The 15,102-nt window shown below is 49.4% G+C and overlaps 6 protein-coding genes across 6 annotated transcripts; 3 read left to right on the top strand and 3 right to left on the bottom strand.

Annotated features, from left to right (window-relative positions):
* Nucleotides 1-666: 666 nt before the first annotated feature.
* GGS25DRAFT_486473 (uncharacterized protein) lies at nt 667-1,719 on the top strand. The gene is made up of 2 exons (XM_049260634.1): nt 667-1,191; nt 1,252-1,719. The coding sequence occupies exons 1-2, from the start codon at nt 812-814 to the stop codon at nt 1,433-1,435; spliced, it is 564 nt and encodes a 187-aa protein (XP_049117814.1). The 5' UTR covers nt 667-811; the 3' UTR covers nt 1,436-1,719.
* A 994-nt stretch (nt 1,720-2,713) lies between these two features.
* On the top strand, nt 2,714-3,864 carry GGS25DRAFT_520645 (uncharacterized protein; the record flags this gene model as incomplete). Its single annotated transcript, XM_049263911.1, has 2 exons — nt 2,714-3,208; nt 3,301-3,864. 2 exons carry the CDS (start codon nt 2,714-2,716, stop codon nt 3,862-3,864), a joined length of 1,059 nt encoding a protein of 352 aa, XP_049117813.1.
* Nucleotides 3,865-4,079: 215 nt separating this feature from the next.
* Nucleotides 4,080-5,445, bottom strand: GGS25DRAFT_236563 (uncharacterized protein). The gene has a single exon (XM_049257061.1). It carries the CDS (start codon nt 5,025-5,027, stop codon nt 4,311-4,313), a length of 717 nt encoding a protein of 238 aa, XP_049117812.1. The 5' UTR covers nt 5,028-5,445; the 3' UTR covers nt 4,080-4,310.
* A 1-nt stretch (nt 5,446) lies between these two features.
* Nucleotides 5,447-7,073, bottom strand: GGS25DRAFT_236405 (uncharacterized protein). The gene is made up of 3 exons (XM_049257059.1): nt 7,072-7,073; nt 6,887-7,006; nt 5,447-6,701 (listed from the first exon to the last, which is right to left on the bottom strand). Exon 3 carries the CDS (start codon nt 6,374-6,376, stop codon nt 5,693-5,695), a length of 684 nt encoding a protein of 227 aa, XP_049117811.1. The 5' UTR covers nt 6,377-6,701; nt 6,887-7,006; nt 7,072-7,073; the 3' UTR covers nt 5,447-5,692.
* Nucleotides 7,074-7,596: 523 nt separating this feature from the next.
* GGS25DRAFT_520642 (putative oxalate decarboxylase oxdC) lies at nt 7,597-9,162 on the bottom strand (the record flags this gene model as incomplete). Its single annotated transcript, XM_049263910.1, has 6 exons — nt 7,597-7,796; nt 7,873-7,993; nt 8,058-8,400; nt 8,451-8,644; nt 8,715-8,950; nt 9,027-9,162. The coding sequence occupies 6 exons, from the start codon at nt 9,160-9,162 to the stop codon at nt 7,597-7,599; spliced, it is 1,230 nt and encodes a 409-aa protein (XP_049117810.1).
* Nucleotides 9,163-11,656: 2,494 nt separating this feature from the next.
* On the top strand, nt 11,657-13,590 carry GGS25DRAFT_236360 (uncharacterized protein). Its single transcript, XM_049257058.1, has 3 exons — nt 11,657-12,186; nt 12,261-12,780; nt 12,903-13,590. The coding sequence occupies exons 1-3, from the start codon at nt 11,961-11,963 to the stop codon at nt 13,471-13,473; spliced, it is 1,317 nt and encodes a 438-aa protein (XP_049117809.1). The 5' UTR covers nt 11,657-11,960; the 3' UTR covers nt 13,474-13,590.
* Nucleotides 13,591-15,102: the final 1,512 nt, after the last annotated feature.

Here is a 15,102-nt window from a genome sequence, read left to right as displayed (position 1 = left end):
CATAATTCTATAAACAAAGCACGATTTATTGCGTCTGTCATAAGTGGCGCTTTTAACATAGCCTAGCAACGTAACTTTTACTCGACGTATTCCTTAGTTTATAGATCTGTAAAGTAAAAGAGATGAGCTTGGTAAGTTTTCTAGAATGTCCCAACAGTTCGGGCTGAGCTACTTAGCTGCACGCGAGGACGGGACGGAGTTGCATGCACAGGGTTCGTTGCGGCTGATCCGATCTTTCTGCAAATGTCCACAATATGCATGCCTTTCAGCTCTTCTTATTAGCCCACCGGGAATCAACTTGCTCAGCTCTTACCGGACCGAGATGCGAATACTTGCCACCTCACCTCAGCAACCGTTTGGGTGCGTTCGTGTAACGTATGAGAGAGGAATTAGGTCAGCAACGTCATGAGATTTCTCGTATTCTTACCACGCCCTGCTTTGTCCGGAGGGTTTCCACCAAGGCGCAGTCCAACAGCATGGGCACGTGGATAGTCGGAGTCTAATCGTGAAGAGATTTCTAATGAGGGACCGCAAATGAATGGTTGGTGTACGATGATGGGCGAATGAGTTTGGACTATTGTTACTATTGGCTTAGGACTCCATTTCTTATTTCTGAGTATAAGTATAAGGAAGTGTCGTAGATAAAGTTAGATTCTCAGTTCATCACCCACCTATAGTATACTTCAACTAAGACCTTATAAACGAGTTCTTACCTACTACTCGAAGCTGTTACTTAACAACATCAAACCACTATACAGGTCCATCATACATCACACCTCTATCATAACAGAATATTCATCCCACCAGCATAATGTATACCCTATCCATCCTCAAATCTCTCATCCCCCTTCTCCCTCTCACTCTCGCACTCCCTCTCGAGCCCCGAGACACCACTCCCCAATTCAACATCACCAGCCTCGGCGCCACATTCCCGTACCCCGGAGTCTACGGCGTCGACTCAGTCAACTCTTACGTCAACATCGCAGTGTCCTACCCAGACTCCTCATCAACCAACGAGAGCGCCGTTCTCAACACATCATGCCGCGTTGACTGGCCCGCTGGAACTACTCCGGGCCCCACATCGTGGGCCCCGTGTACCGACACCGCGCTGCAGTTCCGCCTGCCAGCTGAGGGATGGACCAGCGACACGAACTTCCGTGTTGAGCTGTGGGAGCAACTGAAAACCGACGGGTAAGTTTTTCTCTCTTTTTCTTTCGAGCGTGGAAGAATATTACTAATTAGGACGTACAGGGAGGGTCTGGAGGCTTCAAGCTACCTCAAGTTCGCCCCTGGCACCAATGATCCCAACGGGTACTTGTTCTGTCTGCAGATGGGCAAGTTCAACCCGTTGACCTGCACCCTTACCGGCCCGATGGGCCAGTCTCACAGGACTGTTGTCATGACGGCGACACGAGAGAGCTCTATCCCGGCCTAGAGTTTTTATCTTTTTTCTCGGGCCTGTGAGGTGTAGGCAGTTTGGAAAAAGGTTGGGATCTAAACGGAAAAGGGTATATACTTGGAGTTTTGGATGGAACGGATAGAGGCATGGCTAGATTAGAACGTGCAGGATAAATGCACGAATATCGAGGGCTTAAAAACGGAGAGGGTTGTTTTTGGATACGTCGTGGCTACTCACCTACTATGACGGTTAATAAACTGGTGGTTTTATCAATATACATCATAATCTAACACCATTGCATCGAATCCTACTTCTCTAAATGGTGCATGCTAGTATATTCTGATTCGTTGTAGCTACCCCTCCAAACTTTGAACCCCTATTTATAGCCATGATCCATTTTTCTTCTCCGTTGCGGAACACATCCTCCCACATGGGGCTTATATGCCTCAGTGTCATCACTACACGTTATAGTGTAAGCCAAATCTCGTATACCAGTTACGAGTCCTCTTTCGTGTTTATAATGAAGTATTTCGTATCCTCAGGTAGTAACGTGACAATAATACGATATCGGCATACGCTCTTCTTACTGGCATACCTCATCCCTGTAATTCTTTCTACGCCTGACTTTTCCACAATACTTTTGACTATAGGCCCTTATAATACCTCCTATAACTTGCAGAAGAGGTTAGCCGACTCCAGGACAGCGGCAGACTTAAGCCTAATCACTCTACAGCCTGCTCAAAGCATTAGTGATGAGTCTGGTGCTAAAGAATAGGTAGGTATCTATCTAACAATCAAGCAATGAAGGGAGCAGCTCTAATAATCAGTGCCTTCCAGGCTGGCTCTAGAGTCTTTATATACACCAATAGGTACCTGTAGCTAAACCCAAAGACCATGAAGGTCTTCATTTTTTATTGTTCAACATATTTACGAGATGCTAAAGCGATTAGCAAACATGCAACTAGAACTTTAATAGGTCGATTACATATGATGACTTCCAATAGGCAGTTGGCGGTGGCCTATGGTAGACAACCTACATCTTTATCACCTAACCAAAGGCCTTATATCCAGTATAAAGGTAAACTCGCAGACTAGAACCTTCGAGTAGGCTCCCGAGTTATTGAGCGAATGGGAACCTGAACTCTAGAATTGCATAGGTAGGTACTTAACCTTAGAAATGAAAAGCCTCGATTAAAACACATGCCCCTTACCCCTGAATCCAGGTGCTCTACTTACACACCCGACACAACCTCGACTAGTAGCAGAGAAACTTCCGACGCTCAATACCGAAAGAAAATCCTATCAACTGATTCAATGTCTAAACACACTAAACGCAACGCCCCCCCTTCCCCAGCACCTAAACCAGCGCCCTTCCGCTACCGCGACAACAACCCACAAAATCTCATCCCGGACCTCGACGACGAACAATTCGACGCTCTAACCGCCGTGCTCCGGGCGCTGGCTAAAGGTAGCTATCCACGCCTTGACGCCGTGCCGCTGGCGCTCAACGCGTACAACTGCATCAACAACAGGGGCGATGATAATGATATGCCATGGGCGTACTTCCACACAGTCACGCTCGTCGCGCCGGAAGGCACGCCGATGAAAACGCGGCCGATAATCGAGCTGGATGAAGCGATCATCGAGGACCTGGAGAAGCCGTGGGTGCCGCTGCGGAGTGGAGGGGGAGGCGGTTCTCGGCAAGACTCGGCGCGGTACCGGTTCCTCTGCTTCATCCACAAGCACCGGATCGACCGGCGCGCGACGTTTCAGAAGGGGGTGCATACGATTAGTATCTGGGACCGAGAGGTGAGTTAAGCTGTTATAGTACTATCCTCTCATCTCACCTACCATACCAGCTCGTACCTACCTACTTCTCACTCACACAACTAACCTCCCAGTGGGACGAGCTAACCTGGCACGACACCTACCACGCGCACCGCTCGACCCGGCGCCTCGAAATCAAGTCCTTCTGGCAGTCCGCCGTCGCCGCCGGCCTCATCGGCAGCAGCACCACCACCTCCTCCTCCTCCCCATCCCGCACCACCTTCATGTCCCGAATCCGCTACCGCACCGTCTACCACTGCAGCGCGCACATCGAGGCCACCCTGCGCGGCCTCGTGCCGCCGCGCAACACGCTGTGGGCCGTGATGGGCGCGGCGCTGTTCCACATGAACGGCGCGCGCGACCCGCAGGTGAGCATCGTGCCGGACTGCCTCGAGCTGTTTGGCGGGCAGGCGCGGGTGCTGCTGCCGCGGTTCTTTGTGCACTTGCTGTGTCTGTGTCTGGATGCGCGGCCGGGGTGGTCGCGGGAGGAGCAGAGGGGGTGGGTGGGGAGGCTGAGGGTGGTGGAGAGGGTGGCGTGGTTGGGGTTGAGGGCGAGGGAGCTTTTGGAGTTGAGGGGGTTGGTTGCGGGGGAGGGGGAGGGGGAGAGGGATTGGATTTGTGAGGTTTTGAAGATATGATTTCTACTTACTGTAGGTGCGTAGGTAGGTGGGTAGGCGCCTACAGGGATTTCGAGCAGGATGAGCTGAGCCAAACGGGACGGCTTAGCGTTCATGAGATCTACCAAAGCGATACATACCTACCGTCAACAGCCTGAAGAAAACTCGAACGAAATGTTGCATGTTTTATCAAGCCCAGCAACATAAAGTCATAGGTCAATAGGGGTATGAACTAGGCAGGTAGATAGGTAGTTGACATGCAGCTGGCGATCATATCCAAGCACGACGGAACAGCAGGGCGGAATGAAGAGCTTGCTAGGAGTAGCTCTGATAGAAACCTCCACCCGAGACATTCAACTCATACCAACGAACAATCATAACATCGTCTATCCATCCATCCCGGGGTTCCGTTCAACAAATCCCTCGGGTTGTATTCACACCCAGTCATACCACGTAAGTAAGCCATTCTAATCACTACTGCTGCTACTACTCGAGCTGCTGCTGCGGCTATGGCTCTTGTGCTTCTTCTTGTCCTTCTTGTGCTTCTTGTCCTTCTTATGCGTCTTGCCCAACTTATGACCACCGTAGGCCCCGGCAAGCATGCCAGGTATGCCTCCAGAGGGGTGCGCGTGGGATCCAACCGCATGCCCGACCAGGCCTCCTATTAATGTTGTTCCAAGCCCTCTATCGGTGCTATTAGGGTCGCCCCCGGGGGCACCCCCATGTTGCATGGGCGGGTATTGCTGATGTTGGCCTTGCTGGTACGGCGGGTATTGACCCCCGGGACCTCCGGGTGGTGGATATTGTCCTTGTGGTGGGTAGCTATGACCTTGTGCAGGAGCACCCCGATTGTCGTAGGCAGGCGGGCCACCGGGGTATGCTGGGCTCCCGTGTTGCGGAGGTGCACCGTAACCTTGTGGTGGTTGATATGCGTCATATTGTTTCGGGGGCTGTCCATATCCTCCAGGGTTTGGTGAATGCGACGGCTGAGGGGCGCCGTATTGATTATTGCCATATTGATTGTGGTCGGGGGGATATTGGCCTTGAGGAGGATACTGGTTGGGTGGGGGGTATTGACCACCGGCGTTCTGCGGAGGGTATTGATGCTGATTCGGATTCTGAGGGGGATAACCACCACCGTACCCAGCACCGCCGCCTCCGCCGTAGTAATCTTGGTTCGACATGTTTATTTTGTAAAGCTAGAAACGATTATATAACCATATGATGTAATATACTTCAATATTGATGATAAGGTTTTGAATAATGGCAAACCCAGCAGAGTCTTTTGAAATAACGTTCGTCTTAACCTTCAATTGATGGAGGGAAAGGATTGAAATAAGGGAGATGAACAAAGAAGGCCTCCCTCCCTCACATGGAAAGACACATGGAAAGACACATGGAAAGTGGACACATGGACCCCTCAAGTCCCTTCAAGTCCTAGATCATACGCTAAAATGACGGCAGAATCACTCACCGCCGTCCACTAGCAAGTAGCGTAGTGGGGTTCCGCCCCTTATAATATTGGGGGCGTCCAATGCTGTCATTCCATTCCCTTAGCTTTACCACTCAGCCACTATCCTTCGGTATACCACATGGCATTTATTAAGTTGCGTATACCATCAGTACCTGATTATACGAATTCATTATTATTCATTCATGCTATTCTTAATGGGAATCTTGAAATAGGTTCCGACATTGCTGTACCAAACTTGCGAACCCTTTTCTTGGTAATGACCTGTGGTGTACAAGTGTATGCTGCGCTCCTCTTTTATGTAGTTAAACCGACGACACTCTTCCACCCATTAACCCGTCCATCCCCTTATATCTCCGTACTAGGCATGCTTCCCCTTTACTTTTCTTCGTGTACAACAACATTCCTCGTCTGTCTTCGCCAGCTCAAGAACTCCCACCACGCAAGCACCGTAACAACCAGCTGAACCAGGAACATTGGGATCAAGTTGTACTGCCACCCTCTCATGAGCGACAAGTGGCTCTGTATGTCGCCTCTCGCGTCCACCAAGTCTAGTTGCAGTACAGCCGAGAACCAATTTTGCGGCGTCCAGGAGTCTAGCGGGTAGCGGTCGCCGTTTAACCCTGCGGCCAGGGCAGTGTCGATAGTCTGACCCTCGTGCGCATTCGTCACTGAGAACACGTACCCCAGCGCCCCCGTCGTAAGGAAGAAGGCCAGAACAGTGAGCAATAGCCAGAGATAGTACACCCATTGCGAGAATGCCGCTACTCCGCCCGACTTATTGCGGGACCACGATCGAAGCGTGAGAGCGATAATGCCGCCGAGCCCGATGAGAACAAAAGCAGTTCCCGCGGCGCCGTTGCTGGTATGGCCCTGATCGACCATGATGTTCAATGGCTCGCCAGCTAGGAGGAAAGTCGAGTCGCCGAGGTTGAATAAAAAACCCTGGCTAGCCCTGCGGTGTATCCATCCGACCATGCTACTAACGAAGGACAATTCGATGATGGAGTCGACCATAAGCAAGCCTATGGCCACTTTGAGAGCGAGCGATACCCTGGACATTTTGCTTTTCTTTTTCGATATATTATTTTCCAGCTTCGTTTTGTCTCCGGTTGAAATTCCGTAACTAATATGAGCGATGGTATCCGGTCCGAGGGAGAGAGAGGGAGATGGATGGGACGGTGACCATCAGGCCCCAATGACGAAAGTTGGTCGTCTTTATGGTCTTATTGTAAATTCTGCAGAAGTACCAACAAGCAAGGCTCTGTTGGTTCTTTGGGGCCCAGGTTACCTATTTAGGTAGAGCTGACAGTAATCGGCATGGCCGCTGAGCTCACATAGAGAAAAAAAGCTGCCTTTTGAGCCATACAGCGTAAGTCTTTTGCTGCTATTTTTGGTCAGCTACCTAAAGAACGGCACTAGTTATGTAGAAGATGATGGAGCGATATCACCCTCCCACCACCCACCACCCACCACCTTACTGGTTCAGTCCCATTAACAGCACTTTTTCTCTAGCCAACATTTGTCTTGGGGGCATATGGGGTTAGATCTGCGGTACGCGATGAGACTTGCATATAATAATAACTAAAGATTTGTCGCAAAAAATATCGACGCCGCTAGTTGCGATGATTATTGACTGCTGCGCCTTATGGATTTATCCTTGCCAAAGGCTCGCATTCAATCAGATAATTGCTATTAAGTAGGTGCCTGGATGTTAACCCAGTAGTTATAGTAGAGAGGTACCAATATCTACTAACCGGTTAGGTAATTCAGGTGCCTAACCTTAGGTACCCAGATCCTAGAGAGGCTTGTATTAAAGCCACAACTAGTGCTCGAATTGAGCCTGTATTAGCCCAAGGTCAATCGAGAGAATGTATAGTATCGTTGGGGGATGGGGGCTCATCCACACCCACATGTATTCCAGGGCTAGCAGTGACAGATGCGATGTTGGTGTACTACATGACATATCGAATTCGACGGTAAGACATTTGGCAGCGCCTCATGAAGACATCCATGATCATTGATAAATGTATTAGTTGATTAAAAATTTTACGGTTACACTCATTACTGCTCATCCACATATACCCTAGGTGTGCATACCTATCTAACTAGGTAGTTATATGGTGGCCTTTTTTTCCCCTTGTGCTTACCTAAAATTAGAAGATATCCATGACTGCATAATATTGAATCGACCGGCGGGGGCAAAACGCCATACTACCTACCTAGGTTAGGTAGATAGGTAGTACCCAGCCTACCTACACCTACTCGGGCCGACAGCCTGATCACCTGTTCTTGATGAGAAGCTGCTTCTCTTTCTGCAGGTTCTCGGCCACGTCCACGGGAATCTTCAAGGTGGTTGCCACGATCCCCGCTGGCGTCAGCGCGAGCCACTGCGTCAGGGAGATGTCCTCGACCCGGTCGCTCTTGTATATCTCAACCCACACTAGGTCATCCGTATCGGAGGTGTTTTCGATGTAATGGCCTTGGGAGATAGATATGTTAGTGTCTGGGTACCAAAAAAAGTAGGTAGGGAGACTTGATGGGCGTAATAAACATACCGCTATTGTCAGGAAACACCCCGGTGTCTCCAGCCCTGAAATCGAACGTGCGAGATGCTGCATTTCCTATGAACACGGTCGCGCGTCCTTGGCCCTTGTGGAAATATAGCCATTCTTGGGCCTGGCCAGCTTGTAAGCAACTATTTCCATATAAACGATTATCTTTATAGGTACCCGAAACTTACGTTCGGATGCCAGTGCAGCTCTCGTAGTGCCCCAGGCTCTAGAGTGACAATAGTCGCCGCTATCGTTGTCGCAATGGGGAAAGTTTTGGAATCGACAATACGCAGGGTTCCGCCTCCGCCCGGGACTTTCTCGAGCGGATGATCCTTGGCGTAGTAGGCGAAAGACGCATTGCCGGTGAGTTCACCGTTGCCACCCGTCACGTTGTGGTTGTCGATAGTCCCGTTCGTGATGTACGGGTTCGGCGACGGCACCGAACCAAAAACAGACTCCGGCAGTCCGAAGTTCTTGGCCAGAATCGACTTGGGAGTGTGTGTAATCCAGTCATCTACGTTGAAGGTCGTTCTATAACCCATTAGCGTGGAGCTTTTCGATTATTTTAGTCTATAGCTCACCCCACAGCGTCGAAGTCGCCATCGTCAAATATCAGGAGAAATTCATTCTGGTCATCGAGCCCCTGCACGGTGTGGGCTACGCCTTTGGGAAAGTACCAGGCATCTCCCTCCTCGAGCCTTGCAACTTGATACTGGCCGTTTTGGTCGACGCCTGAGACGAGGATGGACCCGGCATACAAGTAACCCCATTCGGCCTAGAGTTCAGGTAGGTATTAGAGAGCGAAAAAATCTTCGGGGTGTTTGATATCAGTATCCATGGCTTACAACTCGATGCCAGTGCAATTCCCGGATCGACCCCTTTGTCAAGTGCTGCTGGGCTGACGCGATATCTCGGCTAGTAGGCAAGTCGGTGACAACCTGTTCGCGGACCCAACCTCCCCTAAGAATCCTCGTCTTGGAGTCCGAAAAGCTCCATTTGAGGTTCGGGACGACGCCATTGTCTGTGCTTTGCTGGCCCAAGTTGTCTGGGTTTTGGAGATCAAGGACGTGGTTGGTGCCGCCTTTGAATAGCTAGGTTAGCCTACATCGAGGAGGCACGCGATGAGAAAGCTATGGGCATGTAGAGACGATAAATACCTGAGAAGGGGGCGCCTTTGCCAGTATCATCAATCGGTTGGCCATCCTCGAACCCTCCATTACTCTGCCGTTCTATAACAGAGCTTCGAACAGCACCGGCTGCGAGACATACCAACGACGCCTGGAGAAACCGCATATTTGCAAAGAGCTCTTCTTACACGATGCACGAGATGGCGAGGCGGTAAGTGTAGTAGGTAGTTCAAGAGCTGTCTACAAATAGAGCATGGTTAAAGCCTTATATACCTACTCCAAAGTCTAAGATCTGGGTATACGCGCATTTTCTAGAACATGATCTCACGCCCATCACGCACGCCAATTGGAGGAAAATGGCAAAAAGCATCACGCAAAGCTACTACCTGCCTACCTGAAGTCAACAACACCATCGCGTGCCGAACAAGGTCACATAACCCCTGAGCAGATATTAAAGACGTTGGCATTGACTGCATCTCCCTTGTGCGGGGGAGCCTATAAGCAGGCGTGTTTTCAGCAAACGCACCATTCATATCGGAATAACGTCATGGCTTGGCAATGTGAAAAGACTATGACATGGTTTGATGAAGGGCACTCTAGGGTTGTAGCGTGGAGAGGGTGAATCTCGAAAGTGCATTCGTGATTTTAATATATCTTGTATATCTTGAATGGACTTCTTACGCCATTTATTAACTGCGTTGCGGCATTGGGAGGTGGGATTGGGGAGGGTTTAAAGGGAAAGGAAAGAGAGATGGACCATTCATAGATAATAGGATATAAGGAAGTGCATGGATTTATCAAGTGAGTTGTATAGTAGAATCCAATGTTCCAAGTTCCCGCTATTATTGTCGTGGACAACTTCGATGATGACGATGACTAACAAGAGTCATGTGATTTTATAGGTGGTAATGTGCTTCCAAAGTCACGTGGTACTTGAGTAGGACAATACGGTAACTAGTTCAGTACGGATCTCAGAGGTCCAAGACCACATCTTAATCACATGTTGATCACGTTTTGATCGAAGGATGGGCGGGAGTATTGTGATTGTGATTGTCTTCCTTATACTGGGGACCTACACTAGGAAATAGATACTCCGTAGATTAAGGCACGACTGAAAATACGCCGCAAACCTACCGTAGTTGCGTAGCTACCTAGTAGGTACACATCTGACATTGATTCTCGAATTATGGGGTCATCTGGGGTTCCGTGTAGGGAACAGGGAACCCCCTAGGACCAGCAAAGACTGTGCACTTTTAAAGTTGATCTTAGCGCGATCTCCCGAAGAAGCTTCAGGGATGCCTAGGCTAATTATAGAACCCCCTCCTTAGGCTTCAGTGCCATGGACTTGCTTGCTTACATGCTGCTCAGCTTCTAGGACATCAGCCTAGAGACTAAGACCAAGAAATCCCAAGTGGTTACCTACCTAAAAGTAGGTATGCATTCTGGGGGAACTGATGCGATAAATAAGATGAGGTTATGGTGAACCCATTTGACCACTTCAGATTTTTCACCGAGGTCAATTACAGGTCAAACTAGCGGCGCCCTTTTTATATCTTCCTGGTAACTGTACTATGTTAGGTAGTTATAAATCAACAGGATACTACCCGTGCCGCAACAAATTTACGCGAATGCAGTAGACTTCTATACGTAGCGTTGTATGCTAAAGGATTTAACGATAGCTACCACCTAATATGCTACTAGGATACCTAGGTTAGTAGGTAGTATTATGGCGCTAAATGGGCCATCTTGGCAGAAAACAGGATAGCTCATGGCTTAGTTATTAGGCTGACGTAAACTTAACGCCGCATATGTTTTTCTTTTCTTATCATTTTTGCATTTTTTCTTTTGGGGGGGGTGGGACTTTAGAAGATCAAACAACGGTACGGTAACAATCCATATTTTGAAACCAAGAAAAAGCAAGAATTTGATGGGTAGAAAGGCGCTGGGAAAGATTACATACTTATCATCATCATGTATTATGCGGTCTCACATATTATACTATGTAAGACGACAAACGATTGGCTCGTGGGGCTGATGATGCCACCCATCCACGCTACCCACGCTACCCACGCATATCTCGCAAATCCTGGCCTGCTACGGTAGCTACATATGTACAGATATGGTACGCGGGAAACTAGGCAGGCAGAATAAAATATATGTATTACACGACTCTATCGAGACATCTAGCGTTGCACGGAACGTGGCAATCCTCGGAAACCGATACACAACTGCCTTATTAGCTTGTCTAGTTCCATTCCACAACACCCATGTGTAGGTTAGTCCAATCCTTCGCGACGTTTTCCACACGATCAGATTACAATACCACTATATCTTAGGTCTAATACCACAACATAGTCTCCTCACGGCGACCACTAAGTCGATTTTACCCTCCAACTGTAACCCTCCGCCTGAAACCCAGTTACATCAACTTACATGATTGGAAGCAAAACAAGAGTCTGCCCAATGGAATTATCAACACACACATATTGGCCGATTTTCCCGCACATATCAGCACTAGCCTTTGGCTGTCCAGTAAGCTTTCGGTGTGCAGGAATCCTATTGGAAAAAGGCACAGCCTAGCCAATGGTACTGCATGATGTCACCCTACCCGCTTCAGCTCCTTCATGCCGCTGAGTCAAGGAAAACACATGGCTACAGTTCTTACCCACTTACCACGCCCATTGCCATGCATGTCAGATGGGCTTGCCACGCACGCTATCCCAAATCGAATTCATCCGACGGGAGGAAGCACGTGAATCAATTCAATGGGCAGTTGGGTATACATAGAGTTCTCACCCACTCAGTCCCAACCATGTGTTGACTTTAAGAGGGAGTTCCCGTTTTTAAAAACCCCAACTACAGGATACTCGTGACTGCGAACTGTCCGTCTGTTACCTCTTTAGTCCGAGACTTCGAGAGCCAGACTGCGGTGGAACATTTACGACGACGAACAAACATCACATAATGGCGGCAGAACTTTCATCGCTGACACCGGCGCAGCTGGAGGCGCTCCTGAATGGGCCGGCTCTACCGCCGCCGCACAATGTTATACCAAACTTTGACCACCCGGACAATCAGAACATCATCCCCGGGGTGGTGGTACCGATATGCCTAGTACTCGCATCCATTGCCTTCTTGCTTCGATCGTACGCTAGGATATTCTGTGTGAAGAAGATAGAACTTCCCGATGGTGAGACATCTCATTCGATCCTTTCGCATCTGAGTTGTACCATGTCTAGGCTTTTTTTACTAATGACTTGATAGTCTTGATGGTCCTCGCTTTCGGTTGCTACTTGGCTGATATCTATCTGGGTTACCGTTTAAAGGCGAAGCCGGGCGCATTCGTTCACCAATGGGACGTACGTGTCAAAGACATGCCGGATATACTCTTTCCTATGTGGCTGAGCAATATATTCTACATCATCGCCGTCCTAACCATCAAGGCGGCGATTCTACTCGAGTGGGTCCGGATCTTCGTGCCCTACGGCGTCCGAAACCGTTTCTTCTGGCTCTGCCACGCCGTGCTGGGCATGAACACTATCTTCTACATCGTAGTCCTCTTTGTCATGATCTTCCCCTGTATCCCGGTCGAGAAGGCTTGGAATCCGATGTACGCAGGAGGGTATTGCACGATTAACACACAGGCTGTCAATATTGCATCCGCGGTGCTGAATCTTGCCTCGGATATCTTCATTTTGATTCTACCGCAGCGTATTATCTGGGGACTTAAAATGTCAGCGAAGACGAAGCGAGGTGTCTCCGTGATCTTCGCAATTGGTATTGTGTAAGTGCCCCTCTACCCCGCCATTGCCCCCCTTTTTCTATAGTTTGAGAATTATACCCTCCAAGTCTTTCCATCTCTTTGAACTGTCAAGACCACCGATACTAATGCTCAAGGAAATTCAGATGCTGTATTGCAGCTACCATCCGTTTAGCTTCGGAGATCCATTTCACGAAGTCAACCGACGAGCTATACAACACAACGTCGATCATGCTCTGCGCACTAGCCGAGATGACGTGCATGTTCCTAGTATTCGGCGTCCCCAGCGTAGCCAAGATAATATCAGACAGCCACCTACCCAGCCGCTTTGTCTCCTCGCTGCGCTCGCTCAAGGGCCGGTTCCCGCACCGGTCCAGCTCCCGGGACAGCGGCACCGGCGCGCAGTCCTGGCCCGGCTCGAGCATCATCATGGAGAAGTCCCAGGCCAACACGTCGCACTCGTACTACCACAACCTTGAGAGCGGCAACGGCCCCGTGTTCCAGACGACCACGACGATCGACTCGACGGCACAGCCCATCTCGTCGGAGTCGATGGAGCGCCTCAGAGAGAACACGGGGTCCGTCGAGTCCGGCAAGATATTACGCACGACCCAGGTCGTGACGCACGAGGACTACGGCGGCGGAGGCTACGAGCGCGAGGGCGCGTCGATGGACGGGTACGACAGGCAGCATCCGTGGGCCCGGGATCGCATTTGAGATGAGATGATGGCACCAGTCTTATGTGTTTATGTATATGCTTACAGGAAGTTCATGTTTGCGTGCTGGTAAAATATATCAGTGCTATTCTAGGTCTCATTCCCCATCCACTATTATTGGCTGAGACACTTTGTTGTGAATATGCGAGGAAAAGGACGCCGGCCAACCTAGTTTCTACATATTTGAGAGGTTGGCGGGCCATGGTGACATAGGTTTGAGGCTGCCATTGTATATTTAGTCAGGTTCTACGAGTGTCCGTTGAAAATACGTATAATAAGTGATACCCTTCTTCGTTAAGTCAATTTTACATTGCAACTTCAAGCCCAAGTTAAAGCTCCCCAGTGCTGTGCTATGTCTCGTGTGGGATACAATAGCTCAATTGACTCCTACTGACCTACTCATGCTCCCGAGGCTTGGAACACGTCCAATCCGATACACAATAACGCTTGATTGAAATCACATATCTCAGCTGAACCATTGACCAAAAAAATAGAACAGTACACCCTTGGCTCGCAAAAAGTAGAAAAGGGGTGTTGTCTTCTTCCCAAGAACTACGGTTAACGGTGCCCCCTGAGGCCGAGACCTACGGAAAAACAGGGCGGCCTGCTTGTCTGCCCTGTCTGTAGTAATCCACGAATGCATACCACCCACCCTCTAAAGAGGCGTCGTAGCGTTATATAGGTACCTAGTACCTAGTACCTACCTACCTATCAAGCAAACAGGAAACCGCCTCGGTTAACCCTGAGACGTTCGTTCTCGGGTACCTGAGCAAGGTAGGCAGTGTAGGATGGGTAGGATGGGTCTAGGTCTGGAATTATGCACCTGTTTACGGTTTGTAGGTACTAGGTAGGTGGGTAGGTGGGTAGGTAGTATGCAAGTCATAAGATACCTAGCTGAGATTGAGATGCTTTGCCCCTGCGTTATGCTTAGGTGGGAAGGGAGAAAGGGAGGGAGCGAGGGAGCTTCAGCTGGATCATATCATGTGAATGTGGTGTGAGCCAAGAGGGACCTGCAGCATTTGCCGTGGCTGGATGGGTATAGGAGGAGCGGGTGGTGTAGCAGGTGCTGGAGAATATGCGCGATTGGCGTAGGTAATTGACAGAAGGGCAGAATATGTAGTTATACATGCCTACCTAGGTACAAAGAAGGCGAAACCGTGAACCCCTGTGAAAATGAAAGCTGACTATACCTTCCTCTGATCTGAAAGAGTTATTATGTGAACACAGTTAGAACCTAGCGGAACTCACACAATTATTCTCTCTTGAGGTACCGCCATAACACTTATCGCATACAAAGACAGCATCCGTTCAACTAAATGTCACCCACCATGTTAATCAGGGGAACCACCACTGACAGCAGACGTAGCATCGGTAGGAATGCCAATGTTGTGTTGCAAAGGGGGGTATCACGTGATTCATATAAACCCCATTTCTAGGTTACACCAGGGGTAGGGTTGGGGTTGGGGTAAGTGATGAGGGTTAGTAACCCTCCTGTCAAAAGTCGACAGTTACCGAATGAGTTGGAACTTATCGGTCGATTCACAATTCAGCAAGCATTCATCTTGGCGACCGACTGTGAATCCTCTCGACTTCTACCTAGTACTAAGGTGTTCCTGGGAGTTAAACGGCC

The sequence above is a fragment of the Hypoxylon fragiforme genome (genome assembly GCF_022984875.1).
Source record: "Hypoxylon fragiforme strain CBS 206.31 chromosome Unknown GGS25scaffold_4, whole genome shotgun sequence".
Lineage (NCBI taxonomy): Eukaryota > Fungi > Ascomycota > Sordariomycetes > Xylariales > Hypoxylaceae > Hypoxylon > Hypoxylon fragiforme.
This window is presented reverse-complemented; position numbering and strand designations above follow the sequence as displayed.